The sequence below is a fragment of the Cajanus cajan genome, chromosome 5 (assembly GCF_000230855.2).
Source record: "Cajanus cajan strain Asha chromosome 5, NIPB_CcT2T_4, whole genome shotgun sequence".
NCBI lineage: Eukaryota > Viridiplantae > Streptophyta > Magnoliopsida > Fabales > Fabaceae > Cajanus > Cajanus cajan.
The window spans coordinates 10,499,672-10,524,651 of record NC_138521.1 but is presented as its reverse complement, the minus strand read 5'-3'; the positions used below and the strand labels follow the sequence as shown (position 1 = coordinate 10,524,651).

The 24,980-nt window shown below is 31.0% G+C and overlaps 1 protein-coding gene and 1 long non-coding RNA gene across 9 annotated transcripts; one reads left to right on the top strand and one right to left on the bottom strand.

Annotated features, from left to right (window-relative positions):
• The first annotated feature begins 661 nt into the window (after window positions 1-661).
• Window positions 662-8,576, top strand: LOC109816393 (uncharacterized). 4 transcript variants are annotated; one of them, XM_020381392.3, is made up of 10 exons: window positions 662-1,024; window positions 1,818-1,864; window positions 1,978-2,106; window positions 3,502-3,657; window positions 3,833-3,938; window positions 4,234-4,410; window positions 6,040-6,205; window positions 6,648-6,961; window positions 7,389-7,478; window positions 8,233-8,576. In XM_020381392.3, exons 3-10 carry the CDS (start codon window positions 2,092-2,094, stop codon window positions 8,292-8,294), a joined length of 1,086 nt encoding a protein of 361 aa, XP_020236981.2. In that variant the 5' UTR covers window positions 662-1,024; window positions 1,818-1,864; window positions 1,978-2,091; the 3' UTR covers window positions 8,295-8,576. The 4 variants fall into 4 exon arrangements, with proteins under 4 accessions (XP_020236981.2, XP_020236980.2, XP_020236982.2 ...); XM_020381391.3 differs by having other exon boundaries at window positions 1,764-1,864; XM_020381393.3 differs by lacking the exon at window positions 1,818-1,864.
• A 3,478-nt stretch (window positions 8,577-12,054) lies between these two features.
• LOC109812150 (uncharacterized) lies at window positions 12,055-19,299 on the bottom strand. Of its 5 annotated transcripts, none has more exons than XR_014433871.1 (8): window positions 19,065-19,299; window positions 18,944-18,986; window positions 17,728-17,794; window positions 17,496-17,579; window positions 16,747-16,829; window positions 16,185-16,228; window positions 15,715-15,875; window positions 12,055-12,451 (listed from the first exon to the last, which is right to left on the bottom strand). It is a non-coding gene; the product is annotated as an uncharacterized LOC109812150 (long non-coding RNA). The 5 variants fall into 5 exon arrangements; XR_014433872.1 differs by having other exon boundaries at window positions 15,715-15,872; XR_014433869.1 differs by lacking the exon at window positions 16,185-16,228 and having other exon boundaries at window positions 15,715-15,899; window positions 19,065-19,298.
• Window positions 19,300-24,980: the final 5,681 nt, after the last annotated feature.

Sequence of the window (24,980 nt, the reverse complement as noted above, 5' to 3'; positions counted from 1 at the left end):
ATTTGAATATATTTATTTATTATAAATTTAATTATAATTTAATTTAAACAATGTAAAATATTTTTTTTGAATTTTAATTATATATATATATATATTTTTTTTTCTCTCACAACCTAATTTTTTGACTCATCACTATACAAAATCATCTCAATTTTTTAAATTTTTTTTCAAATACATCACTATCACATAAATGTAATAAGTCCACATCACTTACACAAAAATATTATAAAAAAATTAATAATATAGATATAAAAAATATAAGTATAAGAACTAAAAAAGATTTATTTTAAATTATGAAAACTTAAAAATAAAGTTAAAAAAATGTATTTAAACCATAATTTGTTCTTTAAATTAAACATTTATTTTAAACTAGTGAATTTGGTTCTGTGGATGAGAAGAGTATGGTACTTGAAACTTGTGTTTGTGACCTAAGCCGGGAAACGAGCCGTGTGAGCCGCATGAGAAGTGGAATAGTTTTATTTATTATTATTTACATTAAATAAAAAATGAGTTATGGTTTATATTTTCTCGGGAAAAAAAAAAAAGAAAAAAGAAAGTGGAACGGCGCATGAGTCAAGAGAAGTCACTGTCCCAAATTGTTAGTAGAATAATATAATATATTTTGATTTTGTCATTCCAAGTTTTCCCACACGCTATCTCTTTCACTTTCACTTCACCTTTTGCACAGCACAGAACCAACACTCTCTCTCTCACTGTAATTTTCTTCCGGCACCCTCATTGTCACTCAGACTTGTGTCCCTAATGTAAATATCATTTTCCACCCTTTTCTAAATATCTCCTTAAACCTCAATGCCATTATTATTCACTCTTCACTTCTTCATCCCTTCAACCTCTCCCAATTTTCCATTCTTTTTTCCCTTTCCATCACTTGATGCATCTTTTTCAAGCTAATTAACCTTCTATTACTTGCTGCCCTTTTTTTAATTCGTCGACATAAACACTCTTCTGCTTTTTCTCTTGTGGTTCTGTGCTACTGCTTCGAGATTCAGGAACTGGCTGTGAGGTAATATATTTGCTAGATCTTCATTTTGTTTTTTTGATTTTTTTTTTTTTGCTTCATGGGGTCTTTGTTTTTGGTGGGCATTGGGGGATCTTTGTTGTTTGTGGCTTAAAATGTTTATTCCCTTGAAGGAGTTATTTGCTTGATGAATCTTTGCTTTGCTTCCTCTTCAGCTCTCAACTTCTTATTGACAATTGAGATCTGGTTTGTTTCATATTTGTTTATCTGTTCCTTTTTATTTTGAGATTTGAAAAAAATCTGTTTTTTTTTTTGGTTGTTCTACCATTTGAGTAAATTGAATATTTGGAGATACTCGGAATTCATTGGTGGAAGGCATTGTTTTCACCGACTCCCATTTTTCTGAAAGTTTTGCATGATTGTATCCCCTTTCCTTTTATCGTGGTTGCTGTAATTGAGATGTTAATTATTGCCTTGTCTTATGGATTATGGAGAACCAGAACCAACTTTATTTCTATTTGTTCTTGCGGAAGAAATTAGAAATTCATTTTAAAAGCTGTGGCTGCACATCTGATTATTGTTTCAAAAGGAATGTTGAGATTACTATGTTGACTGGGAAAAAAAAAGCTAATGCTATTGTGTCTTTTTACAACATTTCAAACTAGATGCACTAATTTGCTTATGTCTACTTTAGTGTAGTAATAAATGTGTTTGTCTTCCTTCCCTTCTGGGGAAATTTTCATTTTAAAATGTACAATTAATGGACCTGCTTTTCTGTTTTAAGTTTTTGTAACGAGACATGCAACTGCAAGTGACAACTACATTTTCTTTACCATAGGAGGATCTCTTGATGTAGAAGATACCATTTCTCATAATTGTTTTAAGGTATTTTGATATGGATTTCTATGTAGATGGTATTTGTTGACTTAAAGAATCATATGCTTGTTTAAGTGGTATGGTTTACCATTCTCTCATTACTCCTCTTGTTTCATATGAAGACTACTTCAACTTGGGGGTGTCATTGACATAAATGCAAACAATTTTGAATTCGAAGGCAGTTATTGATTACTTAAACCCCTGAAAGACATGCAGTCAGCCTTCTTTCTGCTGAAATGAAGAATTTGCAGGTTCTCCTATTATATGCTTTTTATCTTGGTAGTTGGTACATAGTTTGCGATATTCTCTATGGCAATGGTTAGTCCTATGGATCTAATACACTTGGCTGTATTCGCTGTCAACCTTGAGAGTATTCATGCATGATATTGTTCCTTTTAAAATATAGTTATAACCAACCCTTTATACATGCCGTGCTGTTGCTGAGAAGGATAAATTTACCCTTAGGAAACTACTTAATTCGATCAACATAAGCATATATTTTCCCTGCATTAGCTGAATCTGTAACAAAAAATGAACCATCATTGCGCTTTGATATATTTTGCGTTCACCCATCTATCAAAGTTGAAAAAGCGAAAAGTTTCTAATTTACTAGCTTTAATAAATAATTTTAGCCCAATTTGTTATTAGTAGTACTGTAGTAGTTCTATAATTCTATTGTTTTTTAGGGCTTTTGGCTCCTCGGTGGGATCCCGAGCTATTCTCACAAGCTTTTATTCTTTGGTCGACTATGGGACTAATCCTTTGTATGGAACTTAGTCACACTTAAGACTCCTCGTCCCTCCCTAAGGATGTATTCAGTGAGAATCATACCTAGGTCCTCCTCCACAAAGTCAACATGTGTTGCTAACTGAGCTACACACGTTGGGTTTTATTATAGTAGTTCTATAATTACTGAGAGCACATTCTAATTGTGTTTATCTGAAGTTTCCTTAATTCTTCCTGTATAATATTTTTTTTAGTTTTGGGTGTCTGTCACTTGATTTGACTGGAGGCAGAAGGATTTTGTTTGTGTTTGAAGCTAATTTGGTTGTTTTGGTGGAAAACCCTGATATGATGTGCACTTATAGATTAATGAGAAAATGAATGCTCAGTTAACTTAAGGAGTTTTACAGTAATACATGGAGATGATGGTTTGTGTATTTATAATTTAAAGAAAGGGAGGTTTGCGTGGTGGTTTGTTATCTGTCACCAGTGTGGCCAGCAATAACTAATGGATAAGTCAATGGGTGACAAATCCCTCTGAATCTAATTGTTGTATAATCGGTGGAATGAAGGTCTATTACTTTATTGAAGGAAGTGATATAATTCTTTTCTCAAAATTGACCATGATGGAGGTTAATGAGAGGCAAAATTCACTATTTCCCTGAAATGTACTTCAATGTCCTTGTCATTTCCAGTTGTCTAATTTATTGTAATGCTTTGTTAAGCAAACTAATGTGTACATATTTAATGCTCTAAAAGATTAATGAGCTTTGGGCTGTTGTATTCAGTATTAAAGAACATTTTCTGGTTTTCTATTCTCATAGTGATGCAAACTCTGCCCGATCTTCTAGATTTCCTTCATAACACTTGTAACTCCTGCATATATTATAATTAAGCTAAGCTAATCACTTATGGATTTGCAGAGCTCGGAAGAATTACAGTCATCAACTCAAGCTTCTCATGAGCCCAAGAGTGAACAACCAAACAATCACACAACCGATGCTCCTGTTACAGACACAGGCTCAGCATCTGCTTCAAGTAATGACAGCAAAAAGGTTTCACGGCAGGATATTGAGTTTGTAAGGATTCTGTTCTTTCCTGGGCATTTGTCTAGTTTTCTGTTATTGCCTTCTTCCATTTGCTTCCTATATCTTGTGGATTGAATTTTAATAAAGGATAATTTGCTGATACTAATATGAACTGAACTGAGATGTTTTTTTGTTTGTTTTTATATAAATATTCAACCTTTTGTAGGTCCAGAATTTAATAGAAAGGTGCCTACAGTTATATATGAATAAAGATGAAGTGGTTAAAACACTATTGACTCGGGCAAAGATAGATCCCGGATTCACGACTCTCGGTAGGCATCTTAAGGTCTCTGTCATGCCATTTATGTATTGCATTGTACATTGCAATTAATAATAGTCCATTTAATTCACTACTCGTAGAAAACCATTGTATCCTTATTAATGATTTCCATGTTATATTTAATCGAAGTGGTTTCTGATCCATGGCTTTGATTACATGGAAATCAACATAAATTGATAGTTGAGATATTTTGCTCTTAGAAAAAACATGGCATTACTTGTCTTCTTGCATATTTTCCGGATGCGAACTCATGTCCCATTGCTTTGTAATTGATCTTTTTAATTCAGTATGGCAGAAGTTGGAAGAAGAGAATACGGATTTCTTCAGGGAATACTATATCAGGCTAAAATTGAAAAAGCAAATAGTTTTATTTAATCATTTACTTGAGCATCAGTATCATCTGATGAAGTGTCCCATGCCTACAAAGGTTCCATTGGCTCCAATACAGAATGGAATCCATCCTGGTAAATTCTTGCCCTCTTATTAGTGTGTATTAGAGTGTGTGTGTGTGTGTTTAAAACCAAAATATCTTCACCTCCTTCCAAGACTAAAAGTAAACTGAGTTGAGTGTGTGATGGCACTTACATTTCACTTCTCATGTTTTGTAATAATTCTTTTTGCTCTCTAAACTACAAAATCATGAGAGAGATATTCACTAAAAAGGGTGTGAGACACCAAATTGTGATTTCCAATAAATTTCAACCAATTAGATAGACTGTCTTCACAAGAGTGAGTTCCTAGCATTTCTCTAATGAACAATTATCTTAATTGATCCTTATTGATAAAATAAAAATAAAGAGATTCCTAATTAGTAGGATCATATCAAATAAATATCCCAATTGATAAAATAAGGATCTGTAATCAGTACTCTGGTATCCAGATCTAATTGAAATAGGAAAAAATAAAGAAACAAGAAACTGAAATGAATCAAGATTTAAAGAAGGGATTTGATTATCCCAATGGTCCACGTCAACATCTAAGGGTGTGTTTGGGAACTAGTTGAGTTGAACTCAATTAGGGTTGAAAAAAAAGTCACACAAGTTTTTTTTGCATTGGAATATGTGTTTTTTTTCTTTAAATGTAGTTATAAACTGGTATCCAAACATACACTAATTTTTTCCGTTTTAAAATATATATTTGTTACCACAGCACTCATTTTGATATATATATATATATATATATATAGAGAGAGAGAGAGAGAGAGAGAGAGAGAGAGAGAGAGAGCGAGAGAGAGAGAGAGAGAGAGAGAGAGAGAGAGGGATTCGTTACTCCATTCAATAACTCATGTTCTATATCAAATTTCAACGATCCAACTGTTGAATTTAATGTTCTTAATGTATAGATCAAATATGCAAATCTTTAAAACATTTGAAAATTATTTGCTACTTCGTTTCATTAAAATGATTTTATAATTATTCGTTTATTTGAATTAATGAAATGAAGTATCAAATGATTTTCAAATTTTTTTGAAATTTGCAGATTTGATCTATGCATTAAAAACTTCAAATTCAACAGTCGATTTGTTGAAATTTGATGTAAAACATGAGTTATTGAATGGAGTAAGTTTAGGTAAACTTACTCTTGGAGTAAATGGATACCTTCTCATATATATATATATATATTGTGTATTTCATTGTGTGATATTCTTCGAGTTCAATGTTATATAGCTGCTAATATTTGATGATTTATGAATTTTGAACACATCAATTTTAGATAGTATAAATCAAATTTTGATGTCAATATTGATTACTTACAAAATTTAACTTCTGAAGAAGAAATAGATCCAAATTTCTTTCACTTCACTTTTAGAACCTCGATATTTTCACTCTTGGAGAAAGTCATCTATAAGAATAAAAAGTTTTTTACTACTTTCTCTGCACTTCTGGAATCATGAGAAACTGTTTGATGATTTATTTTGCTGTATTAGTGCTTGTAAATATTTTATTGGTCGGAGAGTATTTGACTTTTTATGTTTATTGTTGTGTACATTTTAGTCTTAAAATATAGATTATAGATACATAACTTCACTTCTTCGCGTTATTTTTTTATCATTACCCTGCATTATTCTTTAACACTATTTGTTTGCAGTGCAGTCAACAACCTACCTATTGGATACCCAGTGTTACAGCAGCCTCCCATTCCAGCTACAGGTCAACCTCATATTGACTCCATGGGTTGTGGTATATCAAGTTGTCATGTAGTTAACGGAGTCCCTGCCCCAGGCAACTTTCATCCCATTCGGATAAATTCCGGAAACGAGTGAGAATTTTCCTTACTACGTAGAATTTTCTTTTGATACTCGTAGGGGGCAATAATACTATTAAGATTGCTTGTAGATTCTCTTGCATAGCGAGCTTTGGAAGTTAAGTTGTCTGAAATGTGTTTTGTGGTTAAATAGTAATTGATTTCATCATTGAACTGTTTAGTTGCATGAATGTATTTCACTATTCTAACTGTTTGTTAAAATGATCCATGGTCATGTTGGTAGGCATTTTAATTTTTTATGTTATGGTTTACCATGCAATATTCAGTAAATGAAAATGTCTACGCAACTGTGTCCCCTTTGTGTTTCTCTGCATTATGCACATTTTATGTTCAGATTGTTGTTGCTGTCTTTCACTTAAATATTAGTTTGACGTGGAGGACCTTCCTCTGTTTTTTATTTTAAAAGTAACTTGCTTTGCTTTTGTTCTTGTTGAAGTATGGTGATGGACCATAGTGCTCCTGACATGGCTCCTGTTATTCCACCAAATGGTGCAATGTCATCCGTCTCAGAAATGCCAGTAAGTCCAACATCAGTAGCATCCAGTGGTCATTTCCCCTTCACTGCATCAGAGATATCAGGAATGGGCGCAGATACATCAGCTCTTGATACAGCATTTACATCTGATGTGGCAAGTTCAGTTGGATTACAGCTTGCACCAGATGGTGGCAATGGAATTTCCAGATCGTTGGATCAAATTCAATGGAATTTTAGCCTATCAGATCTAACAGCAGATTTGCCAAACTTGGGAGGTAATTTCTTATTTGACTATCTGATTCAGTTTTAGATATGCAGTTAAAGTAAGTCAGATTCAAATGTCATCAGGGAGTGAAGTTGTCTGAGATCTACAACACATGTTGAGTTTGAGATTTGTGATGTTCTCGATCTGCCCAAAATAATCTGAATATTTGATAAGAATAAGGTGCATCTGTTGGAATCAGTAATAACCAAAAATAATGAGGAAGCATTAAATATCAATATCAAATTTTGAGTAAAATTAGACCTTGATTGTTCTGTTTGTTTCCGCATCTGTAGGGGCTATCAGTTTAAAACTTTAAATGGTGAATAATCTTTTAAGAAATCATTGAATGCAATCAAGGATTATAGTCATACACATGATTTTGCAAGTTCAACCACTGTTAGCGTCTTCTTGCTTTTATTGTCTTGAATTCTTTGCAGATCTAGGAGCTCTGGGAAACTATCCTGGTTCACCATTTTTGCCGTCAGATTCAGATATTTTGCTCGAGTCTCCTGATCAACAGGACATAGGTAATGCTTACATACAACCATACATAAATTTTAATTATACAGTTGAGATTCACCCTTCTTATACCCTCATCTCTTACTTGATATGCTTCTAGACCATCAACGACTCCATGGGTAACAGTAATCTCTGGGGTTGCATCAGTCAGAAACAGGGTTAGCAACTGGGTTCCAATACTTCCCAAAAAATATTTTTGTTGGACCCCTATAGCGCTAGGTGGATTCAGGGACCACTAATCCTGTCACAGTTATGTTGTTTTTGAAACTAAAGGACCCAATTATAAACTTTGAACTATAGGGACATGTATTAAAATTTTCTTAGTATAGGAACCTAGGTTGAGACATTAAGTTCACTTGATAAAATTGTTTAGGCTTCATAAAAGCTTGTTTTACTGTTACTGTTATTAAAACTTAAGAATACATATTCATACTGTAATCTGTAGAATATTATAAAAACACTACAAAATCTGCTCAAGACTCGAGGAAAAACAAAAACAGAGGGCAAGATAAAATTTCAAAACTAACTACAAAGTGGACGTTAGAAAGAAATCAAAATTTCAAGAATTAGATTAATTAGTAGAGCACCTTATACCACAGAGGATCGAGTTTGGCACATTACTAAGCATCTATCTGGTTTCTGAAATGACAACACAAATAACACCATTTAATGCCGAAGCTATCTGGAAAGTTCTACTATTGCTTTAGTTTTTAAGTGAAGTTCCAGTTTTGATTAACAAAGATGCCTTTGTTTTCATTTCAGTGGACGACTTCTTTGTTAATTCCGAGCCCCCATGCTCTCAATCAGATGAGGAGAAATCTTGAGGTGAGGCAAGTTGCATGTGTTCACATTAATTGTTAGGTTAGGGAAAATTAGCTTTAATAAATGTCATCTAGCTTACATGGCATACAGGCTTACTGTTACCTCAGTGTAGGCAGCCTGATTTATATCATCAGGAAGAAGATAGAATGTCAATTGTTCCCTGTAGTAGCAAACTAGCAATCTTTTGCATTCTTTTGAGAAATCTGTTATCAGGATGAGTTGGGACAGTGTTTAGGATGTAATTGATTTGATGCATTTGGATATATATTAATATTGTTTGGATCCTTGTCAGTCCAGAGGTTGGTGTGATATCTATTTCAGAGTTTCAAGGCAATATTTTATTTCCTTGACACTCCAATGGTGCCAAATTACATGTTATAGCATCATAATAAGATTACAAGTTCATATAAATACCAGCATGGTTTATCTAGTTTTTTTACTTCTATTAGAAATGAGTGTAGTGGTTGACCATATACTATTGTTGAAGAACAAATTAATGCATTGTGTTTGATTGTTGCTTTAAGATTATCGAGTTTAATGATTGTCAGTGTAAGAAGTTTTATAATTAATGGATCATAAATCACAATTTGTATGATTTTAGATAGTTATTATAAAAGTCAACAAACACCTTAATTATGATAAATTGTAGTTAAATTTTACATTCTCAATGCATTATGTTAAACTCTTATTAAATATCCATCAACATAATAAAAAATGAGCCATTTTCCTATTGGAAGTCTGGGTTCCTCTATTTGTTCACTCTTGTTTTTGTAAGTTTGAGACTAACCTTGTTTAGATGTTGACATTTCTCCGTTTAGCAATGTATTTTATCGACTCAAATCTGATTTTGCAAATGCCCTTCAGCCTCTAATGGTTCTAATATGCACGATAATCTTTTTCTTGGATCATGTTTATGGAATTCTAAGTTCACAAGTACATTTGTCGCATTATTAAATAAAGACAATAATTATACTACGTGAAATATCCGATAAGAAGATTTTGTCCAAGTATTACTTTGGGTCCTAGGTATTATTCACTTGTCAATGTAACCATGTTAAAGATATTCAATTTCAATTAAAATGATTTTTCTTAATAATTATTTTTACTCGCATGATAATCAGTTTAACCATTTTTCCGCCAATCATCTCGCAATAACTCAATTGCTTTTATCACATAAAAGCATTACTAAGAAAACAAATGCTGTTTTTCAAACAAGAACAATGGAACATAATCAAGAGATGCCTGTATACTTTTGCTGGTTTTTACATTAAGTATATGCCAAATGAATAAGATTAATAATTTACTTGTAATTAACTACTATTCCATTTTATAAACGCCCAAACTATCTTGTCATTCTCATTGTAAACATAGTAGTAAATGAACTTTTGCTTTATTAGAGACAACCCTAAAATCAGGTTGGTATGGTCCACCAACTTTCATGATAATTGTTAGATAATGCTAACTTTTCCATTGGATTACAAACCTAACAATGGCCACATATAGATAGCCTATTGGATTTGGTTGCTAGGCTTTTCTTCTACCTTGTAAAAGGATTTATCAAATTGTGGTATATTGTGTCAAGTAGTTTTATAAGCTAACTTAATTCATTGCGTAAGTTTTCTTTTCACTAATGAAAGGAAGTATTACCTCTCCCCTTATTTATAACACCCTTTAAACTAAATTATATTCTTTTAAAAAAATTAGGTAATTTAGTTAAGAACAATAAATTTGTCAATAATTTAAACCAAAGTTTCAAAATTATCCTTAACATTTGTTAAATTAACCTTTTATTTCAAAATTGATTCAAAGTTGGTTATACAACTCATTTATTCAAAGTGATATTCCGTTCCACTTCCATGTTACTATCATAAGGAAGATCCAAGCTTCTCAAGAATTGGATTGGGAAGATTAAGTTTCAACATGTGTATAGAGAGGTTAATATGTGTGTAACTGTAAATGAACTTGCAAAGGAGGATTTTTCTATTCATACTTTAATTTAAGTTATTTGATTCTTATCCTGTTATTATTTCACCTTTAGCTTTAGTTGATGCTTCAGGTGTAACTCACCTATACTAGGTTTATTTTCTGATTTTGTTTTGTTTTCTTTCCTATTTAAAAAAAAATTAACTTTTTATTTTTCACTTAATTATTTCTCACCTATTTAATGTTTGGAAGAGAAAAATACCTATGTATCTATTTATCTTTTCCAATCCTAATAATAGAGAGAGTTTTTATTCAATTATTTTTTATTTTTGTCTAAAAAAATTATAAATTAAATAATAATATTTTAGAGAAGATATAATTTATACATCTTACAAGTAGAAGATAGTCTCGTAATAAAGGGAAAAAAAGTGAAAAGGAATTTATATATAAAGAATAGGTAGGATATTTGTAACTACCATAACAATAATAAAAAATCTTGCCAGAAGTGGTATTTTCATGGTAATAAACAATCTGTCTTCTTCCATGTATAAACATGAAAAAGACATATGAATCCATCACGGGCTAAAAGATATTTCTAAAGTGATGATAAATCTCCAAGCCAGCTCAACGTGGTTGCTATTCTTCACCTCTTTACACTTTGTTTAGTTGAGGTGTTTCCCTGTTGTGAAAGAAGAAAGAAAGTGGAACAAGAGAAAAAAAAAAAAAACAAAACCAACCTTTTCTTTTATTTAAAATTATCTATCTATTAGACGTGTAAGACGATTTTATACTTTATTCAATTATAAATTGTTATGTATAATTATTGTTAATTACAGTAAATGAGTCTTTTATAATAATTATCTTAAAAATTATAATTATTATAATTTTAGTTGGTTAATATATTAATTTTTTTTCCATCAATCATGTATAGAATTTAAACTATTTATTTATTTTTATTTGGTAAACAAAAATATAATGTGTAGATTCCACACTAATATTTTTGCAGAAAACAAAGAGTGGTTGATTCGTTGTATTTTCCTGCTTGCCTTTTGCATTCCCCTTTAAACATTTTTGGCGGGCCTAGCCTTTTTTTGTCACAGATTGAACAACAAAAGAGACTAAAAAAAATTTAACTTCAAATATATCATCTAATGTTCAATGTAAATTTTAAATAAAAAATAACTAAATCATGTCTCATAAACAAAATTATTAGTTATATTTGAGTTTGTGAATCTTTTGTATTAGAAGGAAAGAAATGAAACAACTAAATACAAAGTATGCATCGAATAAATTACCAGTAATTATTAGGATAATCAAATTGAATAAGTTTTAAGCCATTAGGGTTGTGATGGGAGGCTTTGGGCAGTCTGTGTAATGATAAAATAGGTCCTACTCTTACTATTGCTCAACTACTACATAATGGAAAAAAATAAAAAAATTCAACTATTGTAAAGTTAAAATGCACATTGATATATATATATAAGGTAAGAAATAAAAAATATAACCTATATATATATACAATCTACTTACACAATATACCAGAGTATATAAATAACCTTATTCATTGGTCAAATGACTATAAAAGATCCAACTACAACAAAGTAGCCTTAGCAAAATGAGCCACCACCAGCATGACTTGTCAGTTAACCAACCAAGCCATCCAACTAATCTTGTCATATTCTCATACTAAGTATGATCATTGTAGTTCTAATCACAAGAAAAAAAAAGATAAACTTGTGAAAATAATCAACATAATTACATAATTGAACAAATTTTAATGATCATAGCATAACCTGTAACAACCCAGTCGCGTGAATATTACTTCTAATATTTTGCATATATAATAATTATGTACATTATATTATTAAAGAAAATTTTATAAACTTGCTTACATATAACACTTTATATTTGCATCATATATTAAACATTTTTTTTACAATAATGTACATACTTTAAAACTACTTATTTCTTACACTAATTTTTATAATGCTTACATATCGAGTTAATACAAGTTCACTATAGGATTAACATGATTTGTTGGAGGTAAATAAAAAGTGACTACTATCTGGCCATCTATGATAACGGGATTTTGTTGGGTTGATGAAAATACAAAAGTTGATAATCTTATCCCCTGAAATGTAATGGCATTTGCAGATGCGTCCATAACCCAACTGGTACCCGGAAAAACTGTGGTAATAACGAAAGAGAAAGGGCCTGGTACGGTAGGTAGGTTCATCTGTTTTTCATTATAATTAATTAAATATTTTACACAAGAAAAATAAGGAGTGAGAACAATTTTCAAAGAAATATTTATAATCACATAACATGCATAACAATAGTTAATATTAGAAAATATACATAAAAATTTGAATTACACTTGCAGTGACTAGTCAGGATAAATGAACATTATAATATCAACCAACATAAGGATTTTTAATCTTAACTCCTTATTCATTTAAAATCCCCAAGGTCAAATCTCCAGCTACAAATAATTCAAATTTTATCTTCTATGGCCATAAAATAATATTTATCTTTAAATACGTGAAGAAATAACAACAAAACGAGTCAAAGATATTTTAATAAAATTATATTATAGTTAATCATAAAAACAATCACACTAAATAAATTTGAGTATTTATCATTATTTAAGCTTTAAATAAACAACATTTACGTAAATAAAATATATTAAAGAGCACCAATCAAGTAAATGACAATGATAATCGGTATGAAATAATTAAACAATATAAAATATGAACTTAATAATTATTATGGATAAAAATAATCATAGGTTAAGCAAATAAATGAGGTTAGGGACACCTCACTAGATAAATACACATAGAAAATAACATAAATAAACATAGTAGTAGATAAAATTTTAAAGAGATAAAGTTCTCCTCCTCCTTACCTTAGTAGAGATATAAAAGTGTTCTAGAGATAACCTAAAACAATGTACCACAACTTTCTTTCTCACGTACAATTTCTTTCTCTCACGTACAATTTCTTTCTCTTTTTACGTTCTCTTCCGTTGCTGTTCGTTCTCTCCCACTGTTGCTTCGAATGTTCAAACGGGTGCTACTATTTATAGGTAAGATCATGCATAGTAACACCATCGTACAATTTCTTTCTCTTTTTACGTTCTCTTCCGTTGCTGTTCGTTCTCTCCCACTGTTGCTTCGAATGTTCAAACGGGTGCTACTATTTATAGGTAAGATCATGCATAGTAACACCATGTGAAATCTATTATCCGTTTACTTACTCACTAGATAAATACACATATGTTCTAGAGATAACCTAAGTGCTACTATTTATAGGGGGGGTGTAATACCATGTGTAATCTATTATCCGTTTACTTACTCATTTATTTAATGTACATTATCTACTGCGTTGCTCAGTAACTATATTCATCACACATATTACTGCACCACACACCTTAATTGCACCATGCATCATGCACCACACACCTTAATTGCACACATTATCTTTTGTAATTTATTTAATTATTCTAATATATATGAAAATATATAAGGCCATGGTAGGACTTGAACCTATGACCTGGAAATAGTAGTTCTTATACACCACCACTCAAACCACTGAACCATTTTATTTTATATGTCTATAGCATCATATCATACAAATTTATAATAAGTTGTTTTTCGTATGTAATAATATTTATAATATAATTGGATATCATATATATATATATATATATATATATATATATATAGTTTAAAACACTAGTATTTATGTATTTATTTTAAATATACTAACTAAAATTTAAGAGTTTGATTTAAAATAATAATAATAATAATAAAATTATAAATAAATATTATTAATTAGATCATAACAATTATATAATTAGGAATAAATATTTTATGATTTTATTTCACTAAAAATGTTGTAATAAAAATTTGATATATATATTGTGAAAATATTGTACTTATTCTCTATTATATATATATATATATATATATATATATATATATATAATAACTAAAAATTTCAATTACTATTTTAAGAAGAGTATACTAATAATATTGAGAATATTATTATCTAAAAATTAAGACATTACATAACCAACTTTATAGAAAACAACATACAACTCATCAACCAATATACTCATACAATTGACAACTTAGAGTAACTTACCAACATCATCTCACATCATAAGCAACACAACAACAATATACAACTAATGTGTCGTCACCCATGTCAACTGTGGAGATCTACAACAAGTGTAAGTAATTTAAGTAGTTAGACCTTATCGAACCATGACGTCTGATCTATCTCAACCAAGTCAACCATCATGCCTCTTAGATCCTATTTAACAACTCAATTTGCTTTATCAGGTTTTGCCACTTAAACTAGAAAGTTTAGTACTATTGTCAGGGTATAACAACTTGGCTATGATGAGTCTCCTATGGAATTAGCTTGTAACACTAAGCCACCTATGAGATTAATCTACTAATTACCCTCCAAATACTATGCCTTTCCAACACTCTGTTAGGGACTAAGTCTCTAACTTTGTATTTTATCCGGTTGGTCACTTTATATACATGTCTCGATCTTACCCACATACGAATACCAAATAAAACCTAGAGGAAACAACTTAAAACAACTACTTATTCAGAAGCCAACTTATTTACTGAAGAATTTCAATTTGGGCTCTTGGAGCACTATGATGTATATTCACACAATGAGATATTTAGTTTTCTAAAACAACTTTTACTCTAAAACAAAGACATGTATCTTTATCACATGCTTAACATTTTAACAACTAAAACAATATACAGCTTTACAATTCAATAATCTACCATCTTACAATTTAATAGCTTAAACATCATTAATCATGTATCAGCGTACCATATAGATCACTACAAGAAAAATGACTTATGCCTACACACAAAAAATGTCACTAAAAATCTAAATTCCATAGGTAAAGGTATCATGGACTTTGACCTACAGACATTGAAGTTGTCAACTTTGAGGGGGCATATAGCTACAACTAATAGTCTATCACTATAAGTTTTACCTACAGACATAATTTTACCTACAACTACATTTGACTGTCACTATAAGAGCTACCTACAATTTGCAATATGCGTGGGTAAAAGTCATTGACTTATATTTACACTCCCTACTATAGGTAAACACCATTAAGTTATACTTACATGTTATGACTGTAGGTAAAAGTCATTAACTTATTCTTACATGCTCTGACTATAGGTAAAAGTATTTTTTATTTTATTTATTATTATTATTATTATTATTATTATTGTACCTATAAATAAATAAATAAATATATATATATATATATATATATATATATATATATATATATATATATATAATATCTCTTATAGAGATATAAGTATCCAAACTATGTTAAAAAAAATGACAAATTCATGATGCTAAAGTTGCTAATATCAACAACACTTTCGGAAACAACAAACATGTATATGCCACATTCATTTTGTGAACATATTTGGTAATTGAGCATACCAGTGGATCAGGAGAGCGTGCACAGTACTTAAAAATATCAACAAAATCTTCAGTTGTTAATGAGTGATTTCTGGAATCAAAATCTTCAAGTAACTCTGAAGCCTTCCTTCTCTAGCCCGAGCAGAGCGCCTTGACAACTTGCATCTGCATAGACGGTCCTGCTGCAAATTCCATAAATTCATGACCTGCATTTCGTTATACACTATATCCTCCGCATGACCGATGTAAATATGTTTACATCTTCTATTTATTTACAAAATTGCCACCGCGTTTCTTATTTACATCGGTTTCATTAGAACCGATGTAAATATAGCGACGTTAAATAGTCTTTTTCTAGTAGTGATTGAAGGCCAAAAACAATTGCTTCCATGACCATGGTAGATTCACAGACAAAGAATAACTAGATATAAGGAATCATGCATCATTATAGAAGTCCATGCTATCCTCATAATACAACAAAAAAGTGTTACCTGTGGCTTGACTAAAGCAAAAGTTGAATATAAGAAAAATGTGACTGCAAAATGAATACAAGGAAATACGGGTTGTAGCTACTTTCTACTACAAAGACAATAGTAAAATTAAAATTGCAACATATGGAATCATGAAAAAGTAGAGTCTGCAGAACTATATGTCAACATGAAAATGCTATAACTGCATATTAAGGTCAACAATGACTATTTGTCACCAAGTAACCATCCCAAAAGCTTAAGCTATTAGGTGGAGACTCAAATAGTTTCATAGTATATTTCTAACATGCCCCCTTACACGACCCATTTAGACTTGAAGCATGAACAATGCACAGGTCTAACTACTTATATGAAATTAAACTTTCTTAAAGAATGGTTAAAGCAAGGATTGAACTTTAGACCATTTGGTCGTAGAAGCTACAATACGATGTCAAGAACCAACAATTCCAAAAAGCTTAAGCAGTTAGGTGAAGATGCATAAGTGATTCTATATTAGATTTCTAACACAATCCAAAATCAGCATGCTGCCATGTGATACTAAGGTAGCAAAGCAAGAAAACTGTACCTGTTTGTACCCGGACTCTAGAAGAGACAGGGACATCAACTAAGTCTCTCATCCAATCATGATCAACAACTTGAACGTCATCACTAGATACAAGGCAAGGGATCAATGACAAGAATTTATTTTTAATTAGAAGAGCCAGAAAACTGCAATGCAGGTACCAAGACAATTTGTTTTATTTTTAGTTAAGAGGAAAAAAGAATTTATTTCATATTCATTTACAGAGATTGAGATTTATAGGCAGAGTTGGTTAGAGGTTTTCTAACCAATTCAAATTCAAAAATAAATAACACAGGAAAATTAAAACAGAAAAATAAGGACAAGATCAGTAAAAAACTAATATATCCTGAGGGTCTAGGATTAATTTATTGTACAATATCCCAACAACTTTGAAGTTAGAATCCCCCCATTTTTTTTTTTAAGTTAAAACATAGATACCCAATTTGCCCAACTTGCTAACAAGACATTCAAAATGAGGCCAAAACAGTCCTTTGGTTAGAAAATCTACCAACTGTTGGGAGATTGGGACAAACTGCATACAAATAAACCCTTCATCAAAACCTTTGATAACTAGCTCAATTCTCACTTGACAAATGGCATAAAATAACTAGAGTTGGAAATCTAATACGGACATTGTACTAGATGCATCAATTACTCAATTCAAATCACAGAGCTCCAAGTCAACGCAATAGCAGCTTAATATGCCAAATAAAAAATAGTACTAATATATATAGAAAGTAATGAGTATATACCTTCTTAGCTTTCTTTTCTCTGTAAGTAGTATCTCTAAGAGGGACAAACATAGCAGCACAAAGCGTTAACCTTTGTTGTTCAGCCTAAAATATACAGAAATTGCATATCAGCATATAAGATAGCCAAACAAACCTTAAGTGGTATGGGAACAAACATGCAACTCCCTATAATGACAATAAAAATGTAAGAAAATAATATATTGCAAAAAATAAAGTTTAACTGATTACTGACAGTAAAGGTTGACCCTCCAAGTAAATGGATAAGGTTCTATGCAGCATCCAAGCAAGAAATGCAAAGCCTGGAAAAAGTTTTAAAAATACCTTATTAGCATGACCAACAAAAATCCATCTCCGTACAAAAGAATAGACAAAAACAAAATAAAGAACTGAGCATGATTATAAGGTTTAGTGGGGAAGTAAATAATGAGATAATGGAGACTCCAATACCCAGATTGATATAAGGTTTATATAATACATAATAAACCCAAATACCAATGTCACACCCACTTTATACAAATAATTAGATATCAAGTGTAATACTGCAAGTACTAGCAAAGCTTAATTAGATTTCTAACCTAACAAGATTAATGACATGTAAGAATCGTAATGTTCTAACAGCACAAGTGAAAGATCTTGAATTTGGGATGGGACTGACTCAACCCCAAAAGCTAAGTACATGAGGCGATGATTGCCTAAGCATTTATTAGATCTACTTTAGTCATATTTATAGTCGATGTGAAATCTCAACACCCCCTCATGTGAAAGATTGGACATCTGGAGTACGAAGATTGTAGGAATGAATTTTATTTATTGATTGCATTTGGAAACCCAGCCAGGGTGGCCCAATATCATCTCTATGATAGGCTTTAGATAGGCTCCAAGACCATCTTCAATTAAGGCCACACTTAGTTCAACCACAAAAGCTAGCTCATAAGGTGAGGATTGCCCAAGCGGCCAAGCCTATAATAAGCTTTGCTTTTAGTCTCAATATAATTGGTACAACCAAAAGAGAAAGGAAAAAGTATTAAATTGCTTTCATGTTCTTCATTTATAAAGCAATAACAGTTTTATATAAATGTTGGATGTTTCAGAACAACATAAAATCCCAATATTTTAAGAAAATGGTAAGCCTGTCACATATAACGAGCCTGTTAATATTGCGAGGCCAGAAAATGTTAAAACTGAGAAAGAAACTAGACAAGATAAGCCAGAAAATGTGACCCAAGCATCTGAACATATCAGCAACTCTTTTCGATTGAGGTTCTCCCTCTCTTAAAACAACCATAGATTTAATTCAACAGATTAATGATATGAAAAACATCATGAACAAGCCAATTTCAAATCAAAACATCAAAAACAAATAACACTCTAATTTCAAAAGGCAAATAACACTATAATTTCAAATTAAAACGTTAAAAAACAAATAATGAACATTTGTATTCCTTCACCTCAAATTTGTAATCTCCGAAAAATTTGTTCCACCTAAAACCTCTGAACAAAAAAAATCATAATGAAATATTATACAAATCAAAAATAGGGAATCAAAATGGATATGAATCGAAAACTTGCCTTAAATTAAACCAACCGATCGAAGAACAGCGTGGAGAAGAGCAAGCTTAAAGAAGCTCTTGCGAAATTACTAACCCTAAATTGGACACTTTGTGAAATGGTTTCACCGTAAATTGCTTCACGAACGATTATATTGAGGGGGAAGAAGAAGAAGTTTGAGCGTGATAGGTTTTCGCAGGTAAAGTTTCCGCAGAGCATTCTAAGTTAGGTTTTTTTAATTTTAAATTTAAGTTCTTTAATTCTTTTATTTTTACTCTCTTAATTCTTTTAATAAAAATATAAATATAGTTAATTAAGTTTTCCACGTGGTCACACAAAGAGATAATTAGATACTTACATATTGTGGCGGTTTAAAACCGCCAAAACTTTAATTATTTTGTGGGGTCAAGATAACCCCTAAAATTACAACATTTTTTGGCAGTTTATTAAAACTGCTAGAAAAAAATCGCCACTAATTAACTAATTTTTTGTAGTGATAAGTCTTTGAAGACTTTTACCTACATTGACAATTTGTTGGTAGAAGAACTTTAAGTTGTATTGAGTTTTGCCTACACTAAATAAAAGTAGGTATAGATTTTTGAGTTATACCTACATTAAACATTTGTAGGTAAATTTTTTTTTTAGTTTTACCTACACTAATTTAGGCCTATAGGTAAAAGTGTCTGTAGGCATAGGTTATTTTTTTTGTAGTGATTCATCATCATACATCATCCACACAATTTATTCATCACCATTCAATTATAAAATAACAAGTTTTCATCATGCAACTTGTGTCAAACGCCATTCACAGGATGCCCAACACCTTTAAATAAAGGGTTCCCTGTCTCGCCCACTTCCAGCTCCAAACTACTCGCGTCTAACGTGGTTGACAGAGTTTTTCCACCCTCTTATGCTTAACGTGGCAAGAATTGCAATATTTTGAAATTTTTTATACAATATTATCAATTTTCTTATCATTATCTTATTATTAAAATAATAATTTTAAATTTTTAGTTACCATATTTAAAATAAATAGATAAATACATATGTTTTATTTTTGATATCTTATGATTTTTATATTTTCAGTAGATTAAAATAGAAATATTTACTATTCAATTTTATTATAATATTTTTTTCTTTTAGAATAATATTTTAGTTATTATGATATATATTTAAAATTGTTAAAACTTCAAATGTTTAATATAAGTAATTATATTAAATTTTTTATACATATAAATATATTATGAATGGGTAAAAGAAGGAAAAGAAATTATTATTATTAAAAAAATTAAAAAAATAAATTTGCAGCAGATAATTTGCTGCTGTTACGTACGAAAATTCTTATCACCTTATCTCACATTTATTAACCTTTATCCCTAAGCAACTAAACATGAATTGAGTAATCCAATTGCAACTATCAGGGAATAATAATTGTAATACCCATTTTTTTTTTTTATTATTAATTATCAATGGCATTTTCGTAAATTTTATAAAGGTATAGGGGTATTCTTGTAATTTTAGTACTGATGGCATTTTCGCAATTTTAAAAAAATTTAAGGGGTTGTTTTGGAAACTTGGAACGAGCCGTTCCAAAAGCAAAACGGGCCGTTCCAAGCTTAAAAAATTATACTAAATTTTTTTAGTGAGAACGGGCCCAGAACGGGCCGTTCCAAAAGGAGAATAGGCCGTTCTGACTTAACGGGCCGTTTCGGAGGGAGAACGGGCCGTTCTGGATGAGTCTCGGAACGGGCCGTTCCGATTCTGGAACGGGCCGTTCTGCTTTTTGGGAACGGGCCGTTCCGATTTTAGAACGGCTGTTCCAGTTTAAAAATTTGCGTACATTTGAAAGATTCGGAACGGGCCGTTTCGAATTCAATACGGGCCGTTCCGGGTGACTCTGGTTGCCTATAAATAGGGGCCAGGGGGGGTGAAAAAAAAATATACTGAGAAAAGAGAATCCTAGAGAGAGAAAGAGGAGAGAGAGAGAAAGAAAAAGAGGGGAGGAGAAAAGAAAAGAGGAGAGAGAAAGAGGAATCCAGTAGAGGAGGTTCTGCTAGGGGAGAGAAAAGAGGAGGGAGAAGAGGAGATTCTGCCCGAGTTTCGATCCTTGTTTAAGGAGAGAGGTGGAGGTTCTGCCCGAGTTTCGGTTCTTGTTTAAGCAAGAGAGAGGAGGAGGTTCTGCCCGAGTTTCAGTTCAGGTTTATCCAAGTAAGGGTAGTGCTTATAAAATTAATCTAGTATATATGAGCATGATAGGAATAGTATAATTTTAATATGCTATTTTATGCGGAGATTTTCATTTCATATAGTATAATTTGGATCAATTGATGGTTGTTTTGGATATTTATATTATTATTATATTGACAAATTGGCATGGTTATGGTTATGTTTAATTATGGAATATGCTATGTATGTGGTTTGGAAAAGTAAATAGGACTTAAAGGAGTAAGGTTATGGTATGGATTAGATCTCTTGGTGAGATCAGGATATAATCTTTGGAAAAATATGAAATTTGGGAATCCCATGGTGAGGATTCCAATGTGAAACTTTTCCAAAGGTTATATAATAAACCACTTCAGATGTTAGGTGGATTCTGAAGTACTCCTCTAAGTATTCTATTTGCTACCGGTATGGGTCTAGGCCGAGTCATACCGATGGATGAGGTGGCCCCACCAGGGTTACGTGACGACGTAATCCAACTGTATATTTTCCATGAGAGGTTAGGCGTGGGACATGGGTTGCTGACATGTTTCACCGTATCAACACTTGGTTTGGATGGTGTTGAGGCCAACATTTGGTTTGGATGTGTTGGTTACATCATGGATTATACAGTGGTGTGACTTTGTTATGGATGTGGAATATGTATACATATGGTATGGATTGTATACATTGGTTATGGATTATTTTATTATCATAAAATATGTATACATTGGCATGGACGTGTATACAATATATTGGTTTAAATTTAGAATGGAAATGACTTGTTGGTCTGGATAAATACTGTGGATAAATATTTGTTTAATGATATTTTATTATGATGTACTATGATTGGTTTTATATGTGCTAACCCTTATATTTCCATGATGTGGACTGTGATGATCTCACTATGTGGGGGAGCAGATCAGGTATGAGGCTTTGGGATAACAAGGAGTCTTTTGGATAGCTGCTTTGAGAAGTGGCTAGGTTTAGAGCTTGACCAGCACCTAGGGTGTCTTATTTTGATGTTTTCATGACATTGTAATTATATTATCTTTTTGGATTACTGTATCACTTTACTAAGGATGATGACTCTGCTATAGAAGATTATATTATATATTTTGGAAACAATTTATATGTTATTGTATAATTACACTCTAGCGTAGCTGGCTTTTGCTCTATTTTCTTTATTTTATATTATTTTATTTTGGTTGGTTATTGATGTGACGGCCTAGGGTGGGTCGTTACAATAATAAATACATTAATGAATGAAAATTTGCCTATAAATAGCAAACGGTAGGAGACCATTTGAGTAATAAAGGATGAGAGCATCTAAGTAAGAAAAACAGAGTAGAAGCACCAGAGAGAAAAGTGAAGAAATAATTTCTTTTAAGATATCATTAAAACGATTACACTCTTTTAAGGTAAAGGAGAGGAGAACTTTATCCTTTTAAATTTTATATACTATTATGTTTGTTTATTTTATGTTATATCTATGTGTATTTACTTAGTGAGGTGTTCCTAACCTCACTTATTAGCTTAATCTATGATACTTTTTACTTTAAATAGTTAATGAGGTGTTGTTAATTTATCTTATTTAATTATTTTATGATGTTTATCACTGTCATTTACTAGATTAATATTCTTTAATACATTCCATTTACGTAAACTATATTATACTAAATTTTTAAACAATTAAAAATGCTCAAACTTATTTAGCTTAATTATTTTTATATTAATATTAACTATAATATAGTCTTGTTAAAATATCTTAAGCTCAACTTGTTGTTATTTCTTCATACATTATAAAGATAAATGTTATTCTATGACCATAAGGAATAAAGTTTAAATTAATTTGTAGTTGGAAGTTAGATCTTGAGAATTTAAATGAGTAAGGATTTAAGGTGAAATATCCTTTTGTTGATTGATATTATGATAATGTTCATTTATCCCAGCTAGTCACTACTAAAATAATTCAAATTTTATTATAACATGAATATCTAATATATATATATATATATATATATATATATATATATTCATATATTTAATATTAGTTATAAATAATTTTGTAGATTCTATTGAATTTTGTATTTATTGGATAATTGTACTTACTCCTTATTTTTCTTTGTTTTAAAAAAATTGAATTAATTATAATACAAAATAGATGTATCGACCCGCGATTCTAGGCCATTTTCCTTCAGTTACATCAGCAGTATTTTCTGGAACAAGTTGCAGTATGGACACAATTGCTAATTCGATTACCTTCCATGGTGTGACATTGTCGACTTTTACATTTTTTCCAACCCAAGAAATTCCTATGGTTATTGATGTCCCTATAATAGTTACCTTCTATCTACTACCAACCAACCATATTAATCTAATAGTAAACCTATATCAACCTAATATGTAAATATTGTAGTAGAAGTGAGAGAAATAAATAGTGTGCAAAATAGTATGATGTTGTAAATATTTTTAGAATGATATGTAATGTAAATATGGGCTAACTATATGTAAATAAGTTCACGAAATCTTCTTTGTCTTTATGTAAAATATTATTAATGATATAGTTGTGTTAATAATATATAAGAAATATATATTTAATATTATATAATTAGGCGTTACAAGAATCCACGTTTGACCCCAATCAGGCAGAAGGCTTTTGCCTGACTCACGTTCGACGCCACTCTACTAGTGCTCTATGTGTATCCAGGCAGAGATAATCCTCTCTCTTCATGTCTGGTATCATTCAAACCGTGCCTGACATAATTTCAACTCAAGATAATTCTCTCTCTTCACATTCGATGCCACTAATCCTATGCTCGATGTGAACAAGATAGAACCCCTTAGTTGAAGCTATGCTCAACATCATGAAGGTGTGCTTGATTTGATATTAATTAGCTTTAAACTTATGTAGAACTCATTTATTTTTGCCCCAACCACCTAAAACTTAGGCAAAATTCACATGCAACCATATTACATCACATTTGCATCATATAGAGTTCATAAATAATAGCAAAAACAACATGAAACTAAAGATTTAGAAGAATCATCATATACTTTTCATAAGCAACTTCAAGAACATCTCAACTTCACAAATCATCACACATGTATTTCAAACAACATCTATGAATCTAATGATTCTAATAAACAAAAATCATCATACAAAAAGGCTCATTCAAAAAATCAAGCTTTCTTTACCTCTTGACATTCAAATCAAAGAGAAGAGAAAAGAAGAATTCTACACATCCTAAAACTTGAGATTTTTGGCTCCACAAGCTTTGAATTTTTAACTTGGCAAGATTGGTCAACTATAAGGAGGGAGAAGAAAAGGATTTTAGTAAAGGAAATCAAAGAAGATTCACTCAAGTTCTAGAAAACTTCTCACAAAGTTTTCTCTAATGTTTCTTAAAACATAAACTTATGAGGTTCATATTTTAAGAAAATCCTTACATACACTTCTTGAGGCTGAATCAACTTATTTCTAACTTAACTTTCTCAAATACCAACATAACTCTCAAGGTGTTTGGACCCTAGAGTCCCTAAACTACAACTAATAGCTAAACAATACAAACCATGCAATCACTTGTATAATTAAACTAAATGTCACAAAACTAATAGTGTTACAATACACACACGATCTTAGATTCAAATTCTAATATTGTTAATTATTATAATTTTGATAAGTCAAAAAATAAAATAAGTTTATAAAATATTTTTTCAATTCATTCAACAATGTAA

What these genes read in the sequence shown, in the direction of transcription:
- LOC109816393 (XM_020381393.3), top strand. An exon ending in ACAGAATGGAATCCATCCTG is followed by an intron (nt 4,411 to 6,039) that starts GTAAATTCTTGC and finishes TTTGCAGTGCAG; the next exon opens with TCAACAACCTACCTATTGGA. An exon ending in CGGATAAATTCCGGAAACGA is followed by an intron (nt 6,206 to 6,647) that starts GTGAGAATTTTC and finishes TTCTTGTTGAAG; the next exon opens with TATGGTGATGGACCATAGTG.